General features: G+C 43.8%; 1 protein-coding gene across 1 annotated transcript in view; it reads right to left on the bottom strand.

Annotated features, from left to right (window-relative positions):
- LOC135509571 (chemokine-like protein TAFA-5) overlaps positions 1-23240 on the bottom strand; it is a 250525-nt gene that overhangs the window by 107096 nt on the left and 120189 nt on the right. The window contains exon 2 of the mRNA XM_064930336.1: positions 19734-19883. Coding sequence (XP_064786408.1) covers positions 19734-19883 — 150 coding nt within the window. The remainder of the gene's footprint in view (positions 1-19733; positions 19884-23240) is intronic.

A 23240-nucleotide genomic window follows, 5' to 3' on the forward strand; every position in this document is an offset into this window, starting at 1 on the left:
AATACAAGGTTGCATGTGTGTAATCTTTCCCAAAGCGCAAGCATGTGTAGCTTTGTACTAAAATAAAAATCTAATTTTATATGTCACATGCGCCAAATACAAGGCCTTACCGTGAAATCCTTACAAGCTCTTAACCAACAATGCAATTGTATGAAAATGTTATTTATTTATTTTAATAGGCAAGTCAGTTAAGAACAAATTCTTATTTTCAATGACAGCCTAGGAACAGTGGGCTAACTGCCTGTTCAGGGGGAGAACGACAGATTTTTACCTTGTCAGCTCAGGGGTTTGAACTTGCAACCTTCCAGTTGCTAGTCCAACGCTCTAACCACTAGGCTACCCTGCCACCCCTAAGAAGTAAATATTTACTAAATAAACTAAAGTGAAAAATATAACAAAGTTATACAAGATAACAATAATGAGGCTATATACAGGGGTTACCAGTACTGAGTCAATGTGCGAGGGTACAGGTTAGTTCAGGTCATTTGTACATGTAGGTGGAGGTAAAGTGACTATGTATAGATAATAAACAGCGAGTAGCAACAGTGTGGGGGATGTCAATGCAAATAGTCTGGGTGGCCATTTGATTAATTGTTCAGGAGTCTTATGGCTTGGGGGTAGAAGCTGTTAAGGAGTCTTTTGGACCTAGACTTGGTGCTGTGGTATCGCTTGCTGTGTGGTAGCAGAGAGAACAGTCTATGACTTGGATGACTGGAGTCTTTGTCAGAGGAAGGCCCAAAATCGTGTCACTGCCTAGTATATACTGTAGGTCCTGGACGGCAGGAAGCTTGGCCCCATTAATGTACTGGGCTGTATGCACTGCCCTCTGTAGCGCCTTAAGGTTGGATGCTGAGCAGTTGCCATACCAGGCGGTGATGCAACCGGTCAGGATGCTATCGATGGTGCAGCTGTAGAATTTTTTGAAGATCTGGGGACCAATGCCAAATCTTTTCAGTCTCCTGAGGGGGAAAAGGCGTTGCCATGCCCTATTCACAACTCTATTGGTGTGTTTAGACCATGATAGTTTGTTGGAGATGTGGACACCAAGGCCCTTGAAACTCTCAACACACTCCACTACAGCCCCATCGATGTGTACAACGGTTTGATTTGTCTAACCTTAGCAATTTCTTCTTAGCTAGCTACATAGCCGTCTTTGTATCAAAGATAATTGCGTAATTATCGTATTTCGTCGTCCTAACGTAGTCTACACTGCTATCTGCCCAGCAGCTAGCTAACGTCCACCGTCTACCGAATACCAGCACTGTAGTAACTATTACACTCAACTGAACGACTTGATTAGTGTAGTGTTAGCTAGCTACATAGTTGTCTTTGCTGTCTTCGTATCCAAGATAATTGTGTAGTTTAGAGTGTGTAGACTTAGAGTGATTATCTTAATTTACCGAGGTTAGCTAGCCAGCTATTTGTCGTCCTTAACGTAGGAGATACTGCTAGCTAGCTAGCCAACAGCTAGCCAACGTCTACCGAATAGAACGTCAACAACCCGGTCAACATTCCGCTTCGCTCCACAGGTAGTATCACATTTTCATTTCACTTCATTACAGTACAACGGTTTGATTTGTTTGATCGTAGCTAGCTAGCTACATAGCCGTCTTTGTATCAATGACAATTGTGTAGTCTAGAGCGATTTTCTAGGTTAGCTAGCCAGCTATTGTCGTTCTTTTAACGTAACGTAACGTAATCAACAATGCTAGCTAGCCAGCTAGCCCCCGAATAGCAGCACTGTAGAAACTATTACACTCAACGGAACGACTTGATTAGTGTAGTGTCAACAACGCAGCCACTGCCAGCTAGCCTACAAAGTCAACAACGCAGCCACTGCCAGCTAGCCTACTCCAGCAGTACTGTATCATTTCAATCATTTTAGTCAATAAGATTCTTGCTACGTAAGCTTAACTTTCTGAACATTCGAGACGTGTAGTCCACTTGTCATTCCAATCTCCTTTGCATTAGCGTAGCCTCTTCTGTAGCCTGTCAACTATGTGTCTATCTATCCCTGTTCTCTCCTCTCTGCACAGACCATACAAACGCTCCACACCGCGTGGCCGCAGCCACCTAATCTGGTGGTCCCAGCGCGCACGACCCACGTGGAGTTCCAGGTCTCCGGTAGCCTCTGGAACTGCCGATCTGCGGCCAACAAGGCAGAGTTCATCTCAGCCTATGCCTCCCTCCAGTCCCTCGACTTCTTGGCACTGACGGAAACATGGATCACCACAGATAACACTGCTACTCCTACTGCTCTCTCTTCGTCCGCCCATGTGTTCTCGCACACCCCGAGAGCTTCTGGTCAGCGGGGTGGTGGCACCGGGATCCTCATCTCTCCCAAGTGGTCATTCTCTCTTTCTCCCCTTACCCATCTGTCTATCGCCTCCTTTGAATTCCATGCTGTCACAGTTACCAGCCCTTTCAAGCTTAACATCCTTATCATTTATCGCCCTCCAGGTTCCCTCGGAGAGTTCATCAATGAGCTTGATGCCTTGATAAGCTCCTTTCCTGAGGACGGCTCACCTCTCACAGTCCTGGGCGACTTTAACCTCCCCACGTCTACCTTTGACTCATTCCTCTCTGCCTCCTTCTTTCCACTCCTCTCCTCTTTTGACCTCACCCTCTCACCTTCCCCCCTACTCACAAGGCAGGCAATACGCTCGACCTCATCTTTACTAGATGCTGTTCTTCCACTAACCTCATTGCAACTCCCCTCCAAGTCTCCGACCACTACCTTGTATCCTTTTCCCTCTCGCTCTCATCCAACACTTCCCACACTGCCCCTACTCGGATGGTATCGCGCCGTCCCAACCTTCGCTCTCTCTCCCCCGCTACTCTCTCCTCTTCCATCCTATCATCTCTTCCCTCTGCTCAAACCTTCTCCAACCTATCTCCTGATTCTGCCTCCTCAACCCTCCTCTCTTCCCTTTCTGCATCCTTTGACTCTCTATGTCCCCTATCCTCCAGGCCGGCTCGGTCCTCCCCTCCCGCTCCGTGGCTCGACGACTCATTGCGAGCTCACAGAACAGGGCTCTGGGCAGCCGAGCGGAAATGGAGGAAAACTCGCCTCCCTGCGGACCTGGCATCCTTTCACTCCCTCCTCTCTACATTTTCCTCCTCTGTCTCTGCTGCTAAAGCCACTTTCTACCACTCTAAATTCCAAGCATCTGCCTCTAACCCTAGGAAGCTCTTTGTGACCTTCTCCTCCCTCCTGAATCCTCCTCCCCCTCCCCCCCCTCCTCCCTCTCTGCAGATGACTTCGTCAACCATTTTGAAAAGAAGGTCGACGACATCCGATCCTCGTTTGCTAAGTCAAATGACACCGCTGGTTCTGCTCACACTGCCCTACCCTGTGCTCTGACCTCTTTCTCCCCTCTCTCTCCAGATGAAATCTCGCTTCTTGTGACGGCCGGCCGCCTAACAACCTGCCCGCTTGACCCTATCCCCTCCTCTCTTCTCCAGACCATTTCCGGAGACCTTCTCCCTTACCTCACCTCGCTCATCAACTCATCCCTGACCGCTGGCTGCGTCCCTTCCGTCTTCAAGAGAGCGAGAGTTGCACCCCTTCTGAAAAAACCTACACTCGATCCCTCCGATGTCAACAACTACAGACCAGTATCCCTTCTTTCTTTTCTCTCCAAAACTCTTGAACGTGCCGTCCTTGGCCAGCTCTCCCGCTATCTCTCTCAGAATGACCTTCTTGATCCAAATCAGTCAGGTTTCAAGACTAGTCATTCAACTGAGACTGCTCTTCTCTGTATCATGGAGGCGCTCCGCACTGCTAAAGCTAACTCTCTCTCCTCTGCTCTCATCCTTCTAGACCTATCGGCTGCCTTCGATACTGTGAACCATCAGATCGTCCTCTCCACCCTCTCCAAGTTGGGCATCTCCGGCGCGGCCCACGCTTGGATTGCGTCCTACCTGACAGGTCGCTCCTACCAGGTGGCGTGGCGAGAATCTGTCTCCTCACCACGCGCTCTCACCACTGGTGTCCCCCAGGGCTCTGTTCTAGGCCCTCTCCTATTCTCGCTATACACCAAGTCACTTGGCTCTGTCATAACCTCACATGGTCTCTCCTATCATTGCTATGCAGACGACACACAATTAATCTTCTCCTTTCCCCCTTCTGATGACCAGGTGGCGAATCGCATCTCTGCATGTCTGGCAGACATATCAGTGTGGATGACGGATCACCACCTCAAGCTGAACCTCGGCAAGACGGAGCTGCTCTTCCTCCCGGGGAAGGACTGCCCGTTCCATGATCTCGCCATCACGGTTGACAACTCCATTGTGTCCTCCTCCCAGAGCGCTAAGAACCTTGGCGTGATCCTGGACAACACCCTGTCGTTCTCAACTAACATCAAGGCGGTGGCCCGTTCCTGTAGGTTCATGCTCTACAACATCCGCAGAGTACGACCCTGCCTCACACAGGAAGCGGCGCAGGTCCTAATCCAGGCACTTGTCATCTCCTGTCTGGATTACTGCAACTCACTGTTGGCTGGGCTCCCTGCCTGTGCCATTAAACCCCTACAACTCATCCAGAACGCCACAGCCCGTCTGGTGTTCAACCTTCCCAAGTTCTCTCATGTCACCCCGCTCCTCCGCTCTCTCCACTGGCTTCCAGTTGAAGTTCGCATCCGCTACAAGACCATGGTGCTTGCCTACGGAGCTGTGAGGGGAACGGCACCGCAGTACCTCCAGGCTCTGATCAGGCCCTACACCCAAACAAGGGCACTGCGTTCATCCACCTCTGGCCTGCTCGCCTCCCTACCACTGAGGAAGTACAGTTCCCGCTCAGCCCAGTCAAAACTGTTCGCTGCTCTGGCCCCCCAATGGTGGAACAAACTCCTTCACGACGCCAGGACAGCGGAGTCAATCACCACCTTCCGGAGACACCTGAAACCCCACCTCTTTAAGGAATACCTAGGATAGGATAAAGTAATCCTTCTCACCCCCCCCTTAAATGATTTAGATGCACTATTGTAAAGTGGCTGTTCCACTGGATGTCATAAGGTGAATTCACCAATTTGTAAGTCGCTCTGGATAAGAGCGTCTGCCAAATGACTTAAATGTAAATGTAATGTAAATGATGTTCATAGGGGCATGTTTGGCCCTCCCTTTCCTGTAGTCCACAATCCTCTCCTTTGTTTTGCGCACGTTGAGGGAAAGGTTGTTGTCCTGGCACCACAAGGCCAGGTCACTGACCTCCTCCCTATAAGCTATTTCATCATTGTCGGTGATCATGCCTACTAGCGTTGTGTTTTCAGCAAATTTAATGGTGTTGGAGTCATGCTTGGCCATGCAGTCAACGGTTGAACAGGGAGGACAGGAGGGGCCTAAACACGCACCCCTGAGGGGCCCCCATGTTGAGGATCAGCATGTCTGATGTGTTGTTACCTATCCTTACCACCTGGGGGTCATCCGTCAGGAAGTCCAGAATCCAGTAGCAGAGGGAGGCATTTAGTCCCAGGGTCCTTAGCTTAGTGTTGAGATTTGTGGGCACTATGATGTTGAACTCTGAGCTGTAGTCAATGAACAGGACTCTCACATAGGTGTTCCTTTTGTCCAGGTGGAAAAGGGCAGTGTGGAGCGCAAATGAGTTTGCGTCATCTGTGGATTTGTTTGGTTTGTTTGCTACCTTTGCTTTCTTGGGCACAGGGACTATGGTGGTCCTGCTTGAAACATGTAGGCACGACAGACTCAGTCAGGGGGTAGTTGAAAATGTTAGTGAAGACACTTGCCAATTTGTCTGCGCTTGCTCGGAGTACACGTTCTGGTGACCAATCTGGCCCCGCGGCCTTGTGAATGTTGACCTGTTTAAACTTGTGACTAGGGGGCAGTATTTTCATTTTTGGAAAAATAACGCACCCAGAGTAAACAGGATATTTTGTCAGGACAACATGCTAGAAAATGTATATAATTGACAGCTTAGGTTAGAAAACACTTTAAAGTTTCCAAAACTGTAAAAATACTGTCTGTGACTATAACAGAACTGATATTGCAGGCGAAAGCCTGAGAAAAATCCAATCCGGAAGTTACTCATCTTTGGAAAGCTCTGCGTTCCAATGCATCCCTATTGAGCAGTGAATGGGCTATCAACCAGATTACGTTTTCTACGTATTCCCCAAGGTTACAGCATTGTGACTTAGTTTTAAGCATTTATGTTGAGGAATACCCGTAAGCGGCTACATTGCGTAAGTGGTCACCTGATGTCACCTCAGAGTGATTCTCGCGTAAAATACAGAGGAAGCCATTATTACAATAGGTCCTACTGAAAAAACTATTGTCCCGGTGGATATATTATCAAATAGATATTTGAAAAACACCTTGAGGTTTGATTATAAACAACGTCTGCCATGTTTCTGTCGATATTATGGAGCTAATTTTGAATATTCTTTGGCGTTTGTGACTGCAATTTCCGGTCGATTTCTCAGCCAAACGTGAAGAACATACGGAGCTATTTCGGCTACAAAAATTATATTTTTGGAAAAAGGAACATTGGCTATCTACCTGGGAGTCTCGTGACTGAAAACATCCGAAGCTCATCAAAGGTAAACAATTTAATTTGATTGCTTTTCTGATTTCCGTGACCAAATTACCTGCTGCTAGCTGGACAAATTGCTATGCTAGGCTATCGATAAACTTACACAATGCTTGTCTAGCTTTGGCTGTAAAGCATATTTTGAAAATCCGAGATGATAGGGTGATTAACAAAAGGCTAAGCTGTGTCTCAATATATTTCACTTGTGATTTTCATGTATAGGAATATTTTCTAGGAATATTTATGTAAGTTGCGTTATGCTAATTAGTGTCAGTCCATGATTACGCTCCCGGACCCGGGATGGGGAGTCACTTTTGTCTTGGCCATAGTGGAGTTTGGAGTGTGACTGTTTGAGGTTGTGGACAGGTGTCTTTTATACTGATAACAAGTTCAAACAGGTGCCATTAATACAGGTAACGAGTGGAGGACAGAGGAGCCTCTTAAAGAAGAAGTTACAGGTCTGTGAGAGCCAGAAATCTAGCTTGTTTGTAGGTGACCAAATACTTATTTTCCACCATAATTTGCAAATAAATTCATTAAAAATTCTACAATGTGATTTTCTGGATTTTTTTTCACTCAAATTGTCTGTCATAGTTGAAGTGTACATATGATGAAAATTACAGGCCTCTCATCTTCTTAAGTGGGAGAACTTGCACAATTGGTGGCTGACTAAATACTTTTCTGCCCCACTGTACTACTGAATGGCACACATTCTCAACTGTCTCAAGGCTTAAAAAGCATTATTTAACCTGTCTCCTCTCCTTCACATACATCAAAAGACCCGGCTTAAAAAAACACGTTTTGTATTAAAACAAGTCAAACAGTTTGCGATAATTTGACTATGATTGGTGTGAAAACAATTCTCTTTAAATTATACTCTACATTAACCACAATGTATTTAAAAATGTATTGGTTTGTTATAAAAAATAATGCTATTAAAACATTTGCATTTAAAGTATAACTTTTTAATGTATATAAACAAAGTGCAAAAAATCGAACCATTCAAAACTAATACAATCTGAACAGCATAATAGACTATTGCACCAGATCAAAGAAAAATAAATAACAATATACAAAACTGCAGCATCCCACAAATTGAAATAAATGTAAAAAAGAAGGATGTTATTACACATGTGCATTTAAAGTAAAACTTTTTGAATGTATATAAACAAAGTGCATATAAATGTAACAATTCAAACAAATACAATCTGAACAACTGTCACGACTTCGGCCGAATCGGTTCCTCTCCTTGTTCGGGCGGCGTTCGACGTCACCGGCTTTCTAGCCATCGCAGCTCCATTTTTCATATATCCATTTGTCTTGTCTTGTTTCCATACACATCTAGTTTTCATTTCCCCAATCAATCTATTTATATTTAACCCTCTGTTTCCCATCATGTTTTGTGTGTAATTGTGCTGACATATTACGCGCTTTTCTTTTGTTATGTTCCGTGTTTTGAGCTCATTTGATTTATGTAGTGTTCTTGTTTTGGAACTAAAATAAAAGTGCACCTGTTTACCTCACACTACTCTTCTGCACCTGACTTTGCCTCTTATACACCTGATTGACAGAATTACACACCTCCAATGGAGTCAGCAGGAGCAGGTACCCCGATTAGAGGAGTCGAGGAGCATATCCAGGAACATTCGGCCATGTTACATCATCTTGGTGCCATGATGGATCGAGTTGTCCAGACCATGGACCGCTGGGAGAGACAGGAAGCCTCGACCAGCACAACTGGGGTTGTCTCCACACGTTCCAACCGGAGAGAATTCCAGTGGGATCCGTCTCTCCCTTCCCAGGGAGGATAATGGAACGGCAGCACAGTGCTAGGGATTCTTGTTACAACTGGACCTCTACCTGGCCACTGTGCACCCAGCTCCCTCAGGAGGGGAGAGACTGGCCACCCTCGTCTCCTGCCTCACAGGAAGAGCGCTGGAGTGGGCAAATGCCGTGTGGAGAGAAGGAGACACGGAGCCAGACCACTTCGAGGAGTTCACCCGGCGCTTCAGGGCTGTCTTCGACTATCCACCGGAGGGCTGAGCGGCGGGGGAGAGGCTCTTCCATTTGAGACAGGGGATGAGGAGGGCCCAGGACTTTGCTCTGGAATTCCGGACCTTGGCCGCCGGATCAGGTTGGAACGACAGGGCCCTCATCAACCACTATCGATGCAGCCTACGAGAGGACGTCCGATGTGAGCTGGCCTGCAGGGATGCCACCATTTCCTTTGACCAACTGGTGGATTTGTCCATCCGGTTGGATAACCTGCTGGTCACCCACAGATGTCCAGAGGGGGCTCTGTCGGTTCCATCGTCCAGCACCCCTGTTCAGGGAGGTGTGTAGGGGTTTCCGTTGGTGCTACTATGGTGGAAAGTCCAGACCAGGTCTCCACTGTGCGCATCCCCTCAGAATATGCCGATTTGGCTCTCGCTTTCTGTAACAAGAAGGCGACTCAATTACCACCTCATCGACGGGGTGATTGTAGGATGAATCTCCTAGCAGATGCTGCGCTTCCCAGGACTCACGTGTATCCCCTGTCGAAAGCGGAGACGATGGCTATGGATACATATGTCTCTGAATCCCTGCGTCAGGGGTACATCCGGCCCTCTACTTCACCCGCCTCCTCGAGTTTCTTTTTTGTGAAGAAGAAGGATGGAGGTTTACGCCCGTGCATTGACTATAGAGGTCTCAATCAAATCACGGTGAGGTACAGTTACCCACTACCTCGTATCGCCACGGCGATTGAGTCAATGCATGGGGCGCGCTTCTTCACAAAACTAGATCTCAGGAGTGCGTATAACCTGGTGCATATCCGGGAGGGAGACGAGTGGAAGACAGCATTCAGTACCACCACAGGGCATTATGAGTACCTTGTCATGCCATACGGGTTGCTGAATGCTCCATCAGTTTTTCAGGGAACTGCACGGGCAGGGTGTAGTGGTGTATATCGATGACATTCTGATTTACACGCGCCGAGCATGTGTCCTTGCTGCACAAGGTACTTGGACGACTGTTGTAGCATGACCTGTACGTCAAGGCTGAGAAATTTCCACATTAAGCGTGGAGATGGGGAGTGACTGCATTGCAGCCGAATGTAATTTGCCGACTCCCACCACGGTAAAGGAATGGAGCAATTTTTAGGATTTGCCAATTACTGCCCGGAGTACATCCGGGCAGCGAGGAGACTGAATCCTCGTCAGGCAAGGAGGGCCATGATCTTTACCCGTTTTGTGTGTACCCTATCCTACAGACCATGTTCCCAGAATAAGAGGGCAGATGCACTGTCCCGGCTGTATGACACAGAGGAGCGGCACATAGATCAGACTCCCATAATCCCGGCCTCCTGCCTGGTAGAGCCGGTCGTGTGGGATCTGGATGCGGACATTGAGCGTTGCGTACAGGGCCCGCTCCCCTCCAATGTCCCGTTGGGCGTACGTACGTTCAGTCTGCTGTCCATGACCAGTTGATCTCTTGGGCCCACACGTCACCCTCCTCTGCTCATCCGGGGTTCGGTCGGACGGTGTGCTGTCTGACTGGGAAGTACTGGTGGCCCATTTTGTGTCTCCTCCTGCTCAGTGTGCCCAGTGTAAGGCTCTGAGACCCCTGCCCAGAGGTAAGTTACATACCTTACCTGTTCCTCAACGAACTTGGTCATATCTGTCAGTGGATTTCCTAACGGAACTTCCTCCCTCACAGGGAAATACCACAATCCTGGTCGTTGTGGATTGTTTTTCTAAGTCCTGTTGTTTCCTCCCTCTGCCTGGTCTCCCTACGGCCCTACAGACTGCGGAGGCCCTGTTTACACATGTCTTCCGGCTCTACGGGTGCCTGAGAATATAGTGTCGGATCGGGGTCCCCAGTTCACGTCGAGAGTTTGGAAGGCGTTCATGGAACGTCCGGGGGTCTTGATTAGCCTTACCTCAGGTTTTCACCCAGAGAGTAACGGGCAGGTAGAGAGTCGATCACGATGTGGGCAGGTTACTGCGGTCCTATTGCCAGGACCGGCCGGGGGAGTGGGCAGCGTTTGTGCCCTGGGCCGAGATGGCACAGAACTCACTTCACCATTCCTCGACTAACCTCTCCCCATTTTCAGTGCGTGTTGGGGTACCAGACGGATCTTGCACCATGGCATCAGGTTCAGATCGAGACTCCTGCGGTGGACGACTGGTTTAGACGTGCGAAGGAGACATAGGAGGTGGCCCGTGAGGAGAGCCGCGCGTCAAGGGGGGGGGTACTGTCATGACTTCCGACTTCCGGCTCCTCTCCTTGTTTGGGCGGCGTTCGACGACCGACGCCAGCGGCTTTCTTGCCATCGCTGCTCCATTTTTCATATATCCATTTGTCTTGTCTTGTTTCCATACACACCTGGTTTTCATTTCCCGAATCAATCTACTTGTATTTAACCGTCTGTTTCCCATCATGTTTTGTGTGTAATTGTTTCATGTTATTGTGCTGTCTTATTACACGCTTTACTTTTGTTATGTTCCGTGTTTTGAGCACATTTGATTTATGTAGTGCTCTTGTTTTGGTACTAAAATAAAAGTGCGCCTGTTCACCTCACGCAACTCTCCTGCACTTGACTTCGCCTCTTATACACCCGATTGACAACATAATAATATAATTTTGCACCATATCTCAGAAAAATAAATAATGTGCAAAATTGCATCATCCAACTTAAAATATTAAACTGGTCCCTCTTTTCTCTCTCTTCTTTATTGCCATGTTATAACCAGTAGCACACAGCAATGCTGACCATATTTTTGCTTTTTTGAGAGATTTGCATTCAGAAATGCAAGCTGCCTCACTTTCGAGGGGCTGATGCGGTTTCTTCTCCCAGTAATTATTTTTCCTGTTTTTGAGAAGACCCTCTCAGAGGGAACGGATGTGGCCACTATGCAGAGTCACCCTGTCATGACTTTAGTAAGATGTGGGTAGACAGAGGCCTTGTTCTTCCACCAGCTCAGAGGATCTGCAGATCTATTTGGAGGGGCTCCTCCAAATGGGATCGGACCTCCATTAAGGCATCTGCGGAGGGATTCCTTCGTGCTGCATCCCCAGTTGCTCTCTCCTCAAACAGCAGATGTTTGTGGCACTACTTCTAGTGCTTCTGCTCCATCTGATCTCTCTTCATCCAGTTGCCCTGGTGCCTGAGCCAGCTGACTGCTGGGGCTGTCCCTCCCTGCTGCTGAGGTTATTCTTTGAAGAGCCTCATCAATCGCTCTGGCATCACTGGGTCCATTTAAACATTTTAATGGCTTTGGTTATGTTAGCTGCATTGTCACTAACACAACAGACCACATTTCCATCTACTTTCCATTCTTTGGCAACTCTCAACAGTTCCTCTGCCAAGTTATCTGAGGTGTGTCTGTCGCTGAACTCAAAGCAGTCCAGAAGACAGGTAGACATCGAAAGATCTTCAATGAAGTGACATGTAACTGACATGTTTGACGTGGTTACCCTTGATGTGTGCTCTTGTACAATTGTGTAATAAGTGATTTTGAAAGGGTTTTCTCGCTTGTAATTGTGTACTTTGGATTTAGATGATTACTAAAACCGCTGTCCTCCACGATTGAAAATGGCTTGAAATCTTTGGCAATCATTTTAGTCAATGCAATATCAATTTAGCCTTGTTTTGCTACAGACATAGACTATGGCATAAACTGGTCCATAGAAGACTGCGTTGCTGTGGGTTGCGGCGTAGGTCTACTTGGCTGAGTGGATACATCTCCACCACCACTATCACTAGCAGGCCCACTAGCTTCTCGAAGCTCGCTACAGCAAGCTTCACAGTTGGGTGCACAGTTCGCATATGCCGGTGTAGGTTGTGCGTAGAACCGGCTATATGAGATTTTGTTTAGGCAAATTGTACACTGTGCTTTAACATTGTCTACATTATTAAAATGCATCCAAATGCTATTGTGCTTCTGACTCATGTTCCAGCTGTTGTTTTCACAGCTGTTAAGTGTGTGACAGTGAGTTGGTTCATTGGTTGGCACTGCGTGTCTGATTGACAGGAACAACAGGTGAGGCTATTAGTCTGAGCAGACAGAATGAATATGTGTGCGCTTGAGCATTTAGGACTATATTATTTTATATATTTTTTCGTTCTTTGAATTAGTTAAATCTATTAATTTAAATATTATTCATATCTAATTTTTTAAATATTTTTATAAATAGATTTGGCTCTTCTGATATGCGAGTAATTTTTATTGAAATCAACCAGAGTTTGGATGTGCAACATTTGTATTTGTTTTCCTCACCCGCATCCTGCATTCAAAATGACTGCCGAGTTGGAAAGATGATGACATGAGACTACTTATACCATCTAAACTGATACAACTATTTCAGTAACATGTGGAGTAGTTAAAAAATATATGTTATTTATATTTGAGTAGCATAAGATTAATTAATCAATGTACATGCAAAACCATAGATATTAAAATCTACCCGCTGGGAGATATGATAATGCTGGCCGCGGTTTTGGTTAAACACTGGTTATTAACACCAACACTTGGGTTCTTTTACAACAATGACTGCTAATTTAACACCTGAATCAACACTCGAATTGTTACACTGAAAAATCAACACAAGGTAACATTGGCCAATTTGCTGTGTGGTAAAGGATGTGAGACTAATATCACTACAGACAATAATAATTTTAATATGGAGGAAAATAGAGTGAAAGAAATGAAAGAGAATCGGGAAACAATGTGTTGACAACACTGCATAATAATGCATTGTAACCTTCTCCAATTGCATAACTAATTAACTGCAGTCAAGCATCCACATTTGATTAATCTTACAGTATATATAAATTGGTCTGAACCCACCTGAACACCTGCAAACATTTTATCATTGTGTAGATTAATTGTTGCTTTGTGCAAATACTTAGGAAGCAACCTCCATGTAAATAACTACATTTATTCAAAGAGGAAATCCTTTAGTTATCACTTCATTCATCAATATGGTAGGTTCTTCCAGAAAGAAGGTTGCTTGCATGTTCCTTGAGGCATGCATAATAATGAAGAGGAAACACGTGTGTAGTGGCTTCCTTTCCTCTTTACCATAGCCACTGCCCTAGCCTGAAAGCGTTTTTTTCTTTGTACGCATACAGTCCACATTCAAGGTTTCCAAAACGGCCAAAACATTCAATGAGATCCAGGGATATGCTGCAAAGGTTTATTCTTCTTATATCTAACAAAAAAAGATTCTCTATTTCAAATAAAAGCATAGATTACTTGGCATGGAAAATACATAATATGACCTGTCTGTATGGACAAAAGACTATACCGCTCCCGTGTCTAGCTAGGACTTCTCCCCCCGAAGGCCCAACTTCCTACTTTTATCCTAACACACTTACAGCAGTACAATGAAGGTGCAAGAGTTGGGGGGCAAAAACTAAGTTGCACTAATAACAAATGAATATATCTCAATCAAGTGAATATAAATCGCAAAGGTACGTACCTAATATTTCATCAAATACGTTCATATTTAATATATTTACACAAACGTAAATGGAGCTCTGTATGTTCTGTCTTTTATACAAATACAGTGCCTTGAGAAAGTATTCGGCCTCTTGAACTTTGTGACCTTTTGCCACATTTCAGGCTTCAAACAAAAAGATATAATACTGTATTTTTTTGTGAAGAATCAACAACAAGTGGGACACAAATCATAAAGTGGAACGACATTTATTGGATATTTCAAACTTTTTTAACAAATCAAAAACTAAAAAATTGGGCGTGCAAAATTATTCAGCCCCCTTAAGTTAATACTTTGTAGTGCCACCTTTTGCTGCGATTACAGCTGTAAGTCGCTTGGGGTATGTCTCTATCAGTTTTGCACATCGAGAGACTGAAATCCCATTCCTCCTTGCAAAACAGCTCGAGCTCAGTGAGGTTGGATGGAGAGCATTTGTGAACAGCAGTTTTCAGTTCTTTCCACAGATTCTCAATTGGATTCATGTCTGGACTTTGACTTGGCCATTCTAACACCTGGATATGTTTATTTATTAACCATTCCATTGTAGATTTTGCTTTATGTTTTGGATCGTTGTCTTGTTGGAAGACAAATCTCCGTCCCAGTCTCAGGTCTTTTGCAGACTCCATCAGGTTTTCTTCCAGAATGGTCCTGTATTTGGCTCCATCCATCTTCCCATCAATTTTGACCATCTTTCCTGTCCCTGCTGAAGAAAAGCAGGCCCAAACCATGATGCTGCCACCACCATGTTTGACAGTGGGTATGAGGTGTTCAGGGTGATGAGCTGTGTTGCTTTTACGCCAAACATAATGTTTTGCATTGTTGCCAAAAAGTTCAATTTTGGTTTCATCTGACCAGACAACCTTCTTCCACATGTTTGGTGTGTCTCCCAGGTGGCTTGTGGCAAACTTTAAACAACACTTTTTATGGATATCTTTAACAAATGGCTTTCTTCTTGCCACTCTTCCATAAAGGCCAGATTTGTGCAATATACGACTGATTGTTGTCCTATGGACAGAGTCTCCCACCTCAGCTGTAGATCTCTGCAGTTCATCCAGAGTGATCATGGGCCTCTTGGCTGCATCTCTGATCAGTCTTCTCCTTGTATGAGCTGAAAGTTTAGAGGGACGGCCAGGTCTTGGTAGATTTGCAGTGGTCTGATACTCCTTCCATTTCAATATTATCGCTTGCACAGTGCTCCTTGGGATGTTTAAAGCTTGGGAAATCTTTTTGTATCCAAATCCGGCTTTAAACTTCTTCACAACAGTATCTCGGACGTGCCTGGTGTGTTCCTTGTTCTTCATGATGCTCTCTGCGCTTTTAACGGACCTCTGAGACTTATCACAGTGCAGGTGCATTTATACGGAGACTTGATTACACACAGGTGGATTGTATTTATCATCATTAGTCATTTAGGTCAACATTGGATCATTCAGAGATCCTTACTGAACTTCTGGAGAGAGTTTGCTGCACTGAAAGTAAAGGGGCTGAATAATTTTGCACGCCCAATTTTTCAGCTTTTGATTTGTTAAAAAAGTTTGAAATATCCAATAAATGTCGTTCCACTTCATGATTGTGTCCCACTTGTTGTTGATTCTTCACATAAAAATACAGTTTTATATCTTTATGTTTGAAGCCTGAAATGTGGCACAAGGTTGCAAAGTTCAAGGGGGCCGAATACTTTCGCAAGGCACTGTACATACATACATACATACATACATACATACATACATACATACATACATACATACATACATACATACGCTACAGTAGAAATGACAACACAATATACAGAAAATAAGGCACTTACTTTGATTGGAATGCACACATGTCCAAAGTTATTATTTGTAAGGAAAACAACAATGAAGGGGAGGTGATAGGGCTGTCATTGAAGAGATACGTTTGTCCAGTTCAGTAAAGCCTCAAACACACATTTCCGCAACAGTGAAATGGGCTACTTCAAAGTGAATTAATGAGGAGGCGGAACACACCTCAATTCAAACTTTTGTTAGAAACTTAAACTTGTTAGAAAATTATTTGTGACATGGTTTACGGGCAGCGCAGGTTAACAGTGCTGTTGCGTAACAATCACATTTTGGAACAGTGATTGCATTCTGATGTCACGTGTATTAAAATACTGATGCTGGGGCGACCATTAGAGATATTTGGAACTCACGAGTGAAAAAGTAAATCAACATCTACCCTAAGTGGAAAATAATATTAGAGGGCTATATTTGCTACATTTTAATGTCAAATTCAGACTCTAGAATATCTACCAAAAAAAATATGTTCAATAGAGATTAAGTATTACTTCGACTTTTAAATGCTATACAAATCAGGTGACATTTTTCTCTCGAACACATGGGGGAGAAGAGAGTGGCTCGCTCATCACAGCAACAGGTCCCAGCAAAGGCACAGGTACAGGGGCAGGGAAGACACTTTCATTAAAGGAATCCTGAGGATAATGCACTTTTACTGTTTGACCAAATCATGATTTTAGCAACACCCGAAACAAATTCTGACATTGCTCGTTCTGATATTATTTGTTCTGTTATTTATCTTTTGGTTGAAAATGTGGGTATTGTTATTGTATTGGTAGATACCCCTGCAGTGTTGGAGCTAAATCACATGAGCATTTTGCTGCACCTTTCATAAAATCTGCAAATGTGTGTACATGACCAATAACATTTTTGATTTGAAACCGTACCCCTATTTTTGCGAGTGAGAGTGATTTTTGTACATTTATATTCAAAATATTGCTTCCAAAAATGTACTGTTATACTCTTTATGTACCTTAAAATGCAATGAACTGTACCATGTGAGATCATTATGTGTACTATACCTCTTAAGGTACATTATGTGCATTGTCATGATTCTCCTGGGTGAGGATCAAAAGGTGCTAGATCAGCTTGGCAAATGGCTGACAGATACCCAGACCTGTGCTGTGTGTAGAGAGACTTGCCGCCAAAACTTTTTTCTCAAAAAAGTTAACATTGGAACATTATTTCTGACATCCGAATGTTTGGAATGGTGTGTGTGGATCTAAAGAATAATCATGAGATATTGTTTATTATTTTGTGATGTCATTAAGGATGGTGTAACAAAATAACTGTAACTCTGAAATTCTATTTGTCAAGTTTACATCTAAATGTTGTGTAAAATATATGATTAAGTATGAGAGTATTTTGGTTAATATAGAAATGTGATTTTAGTTTCTCATAACCTTTGCCCAGTCGGTAACCACACCCAAGTGAGCGCAAACATTGTGTCGGCGTGATGGAGCACCCCCTTTTTACCCGAGGATAAAAGCCTTGGTAACAATATTTACATTCAGACCAGAAAACGTGAGAAGGTAGTCGAAACGTTTGAAATGCTGAGTCCAGTAGACGGACAGCATGAGCTGAAAGTTACGAATGGTTGAATCTCAAAGACTCAACATGAGGTGAGAAGATAACCTCACCTATCAGACCAGAAAAGCGTTGAGCATTGGCCACACGTTGAAATAGTTATAAACTCTGACCCTCTCAACACAAGTGAAGAAGATGAAGACCAGAAAATGTGACACTTTACAGCTGTGCATGTAAAAGGATCTAGAACTTGACTATCTACCCGAGAAAGGAAGGAGAAGATGCCATCTCAGACAGTCATTGGTGCATCTGAAGAAACATCCCCTACAAGCTGGAAAAACTAAGTAGGACATTGTGACCCCTGATGGACAACCAGAACCGTACACCCATCCAGCCCCTTCCTCGTAGAAGGATTGGTTGGTTTCAACAGAGAGACAACGAACAAAGACAAGTAACTACATTGCATTTATTACCCAAACGGGCGGCAGTTTGTGAGCAAAGTATTATAATTACTCTGAGGGTAGTTCCTAAATGTACAATAAGTTTGACTCTTTGCCTCTCCCTCTCCATATGTGTAACACGTGGTCATATCTTGTCAGTCCACTAGGAACTTTTGTCTCATGTAAGTGTATATGTGTATTCTGTGTTATTATTTAGTTAGTTAGAAAAAAAATAATGAAATACATTTGTGTAGAACGGGGTTCTTGCGGATTCAAGAAGTCTGAAACGTTCAGAATGAGACTGATATGAGGTAATGATTAATAAGTGCCTGTTATCGATATATAATTTATATATCTTCGAGTTTAATTTGGGAGATGGTAACTCATTAAACAACTTCTTCTTGATTAATTTAATCGAGCAAACAATTAAACACAGTTAGTTGATTCGATAAATAACAGTCATCACATTAATGATAGTCACGTCACGACAGTATTTGAATCTTGTTGTACCCCAGGGAACAATACTGTACCCTAAGCGTACCTTTATTACCAAGAGTGTATACCAACCACTGCTTTTATTTGATTCTGTTGAATTCTCTAGTTCCTTCTCAACTCATACATTGATGGAATGTTACACTCATTATTACTTCGAGAGTAATTTGTGACTGCAAATGGGAGCTGTTCCTTGTGTGATTAAAAGAGACCTTGAGGGTCTTTCAATGAGATCGAGGTCACAGGTGAAACCATTCCATAACAACATTTCTACAAAGGCAGAAACAATCTACTCTCTGATTGAGCCTTTCTAAATATAATCCAACTCATTATGAGCAAAGGACAACACTGCATGAAAGATGACTAATTTTTTCAAATGTTTGTGATATGTTGGCCCAGATCCTTGCACTTTGGCTGAAGCAGAGGATTTAAACTGTGATGGATATATGGCTTATCCTGTTTGAAATGTGACCTCTGTGGAATGGGGATAGAGAAAAGAGACATTTGTAGCATTTGGTACTGCAGCCTGAGGACTTTGAGAACTGAAGGGAAGATTAAAAATAACTGAAATCTCACTTGTTTTTCCACTGATAGAGTAAACACTGCTCTATGGCTCGCCAATGTTTATTTATGGAACAAACAACAAAAGAAAGTGAGTGCACGAGCTAAGATGCGACCTGACATAAATACCAAGCCTGCAAAGATGTGCCATGCTCTAGGTAAGTAAAGGTCACCCAAGATGTATTGCCAACATCTTTTTAAACGCAATGACAACCACCAGCCACCTCAGGTGTTAAACCTGTTATTAGGATGTTGTGTTATGTGCTTCACTCAGGTACATGGGTATCATAGCAACAACTGCAGCAGGAAGAGTGTCAAAGGCAAGTTGTCAACAGTAAAGCTGGAAAAACAGGTCACAGCGTTCACAAAATGCCAAAACAAAGTTGAGGGTGCCTAAAATAATCGCTCTGGTGCCAGGCAACATTATAGAAAGGATACAAATCACTGGAAAAATGCAAATGTCAGCCTTTTTTGATCCATGGGGGCTTTTTGATCCATGAGGGCTTTTGTCAATAGTCTTTGTAAGTGTTGCGCAAAGGGAGAGAAGGTAATTCAACTTGATAAAACATCCAAGTGTACCCGCTGAAGCACAAAAAGTAATATAAGCACAATGCAACCCCACAGAGAGAGGCAATTTGATGTGCATCCAGCAGCTGCTTTCCAATTCTCCCCAGATGGCACCCAGGACAAGGACAGCAGGTGATGAAATGCAATGCAACACTCCATTCGAGATGCCTAAACCACCTTAACAGAGATAACGGAGTAAACCACAACATCAGAAATGGTCTTAGATGCACAGGGGGTGGTGGCCCAAGAGGCCCTTGAGGAAAGCTCTGAAAGTTAAGGATGGAGGTGGATCTTGGTTCTTACCGTCTACACAAGCCGGACTGGCTCTCGTGGTGCCTGCAATCTGACCCTTTTTGCAGGCACACCTCGCCGTCTGTCGTGCTATGGTCCGCCGTGGCTGACTGCTGTCCCGGTCCAGAGTAACTATCTCACAAGTACCCGCTGCCAACTGACCTAAAGACAGGAAGAGTGAAAGGAAATTATGTAAGAGAGAGATAACAATTGGAAGTGAAGTATATTCTACATGGTGGAATTACCATTTCAAGAAAAATATTTCCAATGGATACAAAGCAAGAACATTAACAAACCAATCATTCACCACCAATCAACCATTCACCACCAACTAATAACAAAGGTCTTTTCCAGTTACCTTTCCCCTCACCTCCTATAGGCTAACACCATCTCTGACAACGTCACACGTGATAACATTGCCGATAGAGGATTCCCTAGATATCCATTTATACATCCCAGTCATATTTCAGACTGTTTCCCTTCCTCGGTGCATGGATGAGGTGGGCCAGTTGTTTGATTAGACACCAGAGATGTTGATGTATCTAAGTCCAGGGACCTTTTGACCTATCTCCTGATTGGACATTAACCTGTGTGAGTGGACTGGCCCTGGGGCATTCTCCATAGGGACTCAGTGGGTTCTCAGAGTCAGTGATTATAATTTGCAAGCACCGTGGTGTGGTAATTTAATCTGGCCCCAAGTCACAGTGTAGAGGTTCGGAGAGGGAGTTAATTAAGTTTACTGCAGAGACACATTCAGAGTAATAGTGGGCTGTCTAGGATAGTGATTCAAAAGTACAGAGAGAAAAGTCTCTCACAGGTTTCCAAGTTAAAAAAGGAGCACAACACATGTGGGCCAGTATCCACAAAGCAAGAGCTGATCTACATATACAGTGCATTCGGGAATAATTTAGACCCCTCAAATTTTTCAGAATTTTGTTATGTTAAAGACCTTATTCTAAAATGGATTACATGTATTTATTCCCTAATCAATCTACACACAATACCCTGTAATAACAAAGCAAAAACTTGTTTTTTTTACATTTTTGCAAATGTATTACAAAAACCCAGCCAGAAATATCACGTTTATATACAGTACCAGTCAAAAGTTGGATCACCCTTTTTATTTTAATTTTACTATTTTATACATTGTACAATAATAGTGAGGATATCAAAACTATAAAATAACACATATGGAAGCATGTAGTAACCAAAACAGCATCAAACAAATCAAAATATATTTTACATTTTAGATTCATAAAAGTAGCCACCCTTTGCCTTGATGACAGCTTTCTCAGCAGTCTTGGAGTTCCCACATATGCCGACCACTTATTGGCTGCTTTTCCTTCAATCTACGGTCCAACTCATCGTAAACCATCTCACTTGGGTTGAGGTCGGGTGATTATGGAGGCCAGGTCATCTGATGCAGCACTCCATCACTCCTGTGGCGGCAGCTAGCCAAGTGGTTAGAGCGTTGGACTTGTAACTGAAAGGTTGCAAGATCATATGCCCGAACTGACAAGGTAAAAATATAGGTAAAAAAGGTACAAATCTGTCATTCTGCCCCTGAACCAGGCAGTTAACCCACTGTTTCTAGGCTGTCATTGAAAATAAGAATATGTTCTTAACTGACTTACCTAGTTAAATAAAGCAAAACATTTGTTTTAACTATCCTTCTTGGTCCAAAAGCCCTTACAAAGCCTGAATGTGTGTTGGGTCATTATCCTGTTGAAAAAGAAATGATAGTCTCAATAAGTGCAAACCAGATGGGATGGTGTATCGCTGTAGAATGCTGTGGTAGCCATGCTGGTTAAGTGTGCCTTGAATTCAAAATAAATTATTGACAGTGTCACCAACAAAGCACATCACACCTCCTCATCCACGCTTCAGGGTGGGAACCACACATGCGGAGATCATCTGTTCACCTACTCTGCATCTCACAAAGACACGGTGGTTGGAACCTAAAATCTCAAATTTGGACTCCTCAGACCAAAAGACAGATTGCCACTTGTCTAATGTCCATTGCATTTCTTGGCCCAAGGAAGTCACTTCTTCTTATTGGTGTCCTTTAGAAGTGGTTTCTTTGCAGCAATTTGACCATGAAGGCCTGATTCACGCAGTTTCCTCTGAACATTTCATGTTGAATTGTGTCTGTTACTTGGTCTCTGTTAAGTATTTATTTGGGCTGCAATTTGAGGCTGGTAACTCTAATGAACGTACCCACTGCAGCAGAGGTAACTCTGGGTCTTCCTTCCCTTCGGCGGTCATCATGAGAGCCAGTTTCAACATAGCTGTCACGTTATGACCTTAGTTCTTTTATTTAGGTCTTTGTTTTAGTATAGTCAGGGCGTGAGTTGGGTGGGTTGTCTATGTTCGTTTTTCCATGTTGGTTTTTGAGTTTGGCCTAGTATGGTTCTCAGGTGTCTTGTCTCTGATTGAGACTCATACTTAGGTAGCCTTATTCCACCTGTGTTTCGTGGGTGTTTGTATTCTGTATGTCACCTTACAGAACTGTTTCATTTCATTCGCCGTTGTTATCTTGTTTAGTGTTCTCTGTTTAACAAATATGAACATGGGCACGTACCACGCTGCATATTGGTCCGATCTTGACTACTCATCCTCAGATGACGAGAACCGTTACAATAGCGCTTGATGGTTTTTGCGACTGCACTTGAAGAATCTTTCAAAATTCTTCAAATGTTCTTTATTGACTGACCTTCAGCTTAAAGTAAAGTAATGTTGGACTGTCGTTTTTCTTTGCTTATGTGAGCTGTTCTTGGTATTTTACCAAGTGAGGCCATCTTCTGTATACCACCCCTACAATGTCACAACACAACTGACTGGCTCAAATGCATTAAAAAGGAAAGACATCAAGGTACACCTGTTAATTGAAATGCATTCCAGGTGACTAGCTCAGGAAGCTGGTCGATAGAATGCCAAGATTGCGCAAAGCTGTGGCTACTATGAATAATCTCAAATATAAAATACATTTTTGGTTACTACATGATTCCATGTGTTATTTCATAGTTTATGTATTCACATTTTTTTTTACAGTGTATAAAATAGAGAAAAACCCTGGAATGAGTAGGTATGTGTATACATTTTTGACTGGTACTGTAAGTATTCAGACCCTTTACTCAGTACTTTGTTGAAGCACCTTTGGCAGCGATTCCAGCCTTGACTTCTCTTTGGGTATGACGCTACAAGCTTGACACACCTGTATTTGGGGTGTTTCTCCCATTCTTCTCTGCAGATCCTCTCAAACTCTATCAAGTTGAATGGGGAGAGTCGCTGCACAGTTATTTTCAGGTCTCTCCAGAGATGTTTGATCGGGTTCAAGTCCGGGCCCTGGCTGGGGCGCTCAAGGACATTCGGAGACTTGTCCCAAAGTCACTTCTGCATCATCTTGGCTGGGTTGCTGTCCCATTGGAAGGTGAGCCTTCACCACAGTCCGAGGTACTGAGCGATCTGGAGGTTTTCATCAAGGATCTCTTGTGCTTTTCTCCATTCATCTTTGCCTCA

Source organism: Oncorhynchus masou, chromosome 22 (assembly GCF_036934945.1).
Source record: "Oncorhynchus masou masou isolate Uvic2021 chromosome 22, UVic_Omas_1.1, whole genome shotgun sequence".
In the NCBI taxonomy this organism is placed as follows: Eukaryota; Metazoa; Chordata; class Actinopteri; order Salmoniformes; family Salmonidae; genus Oncorhynchus; species Oncorhynchus masou.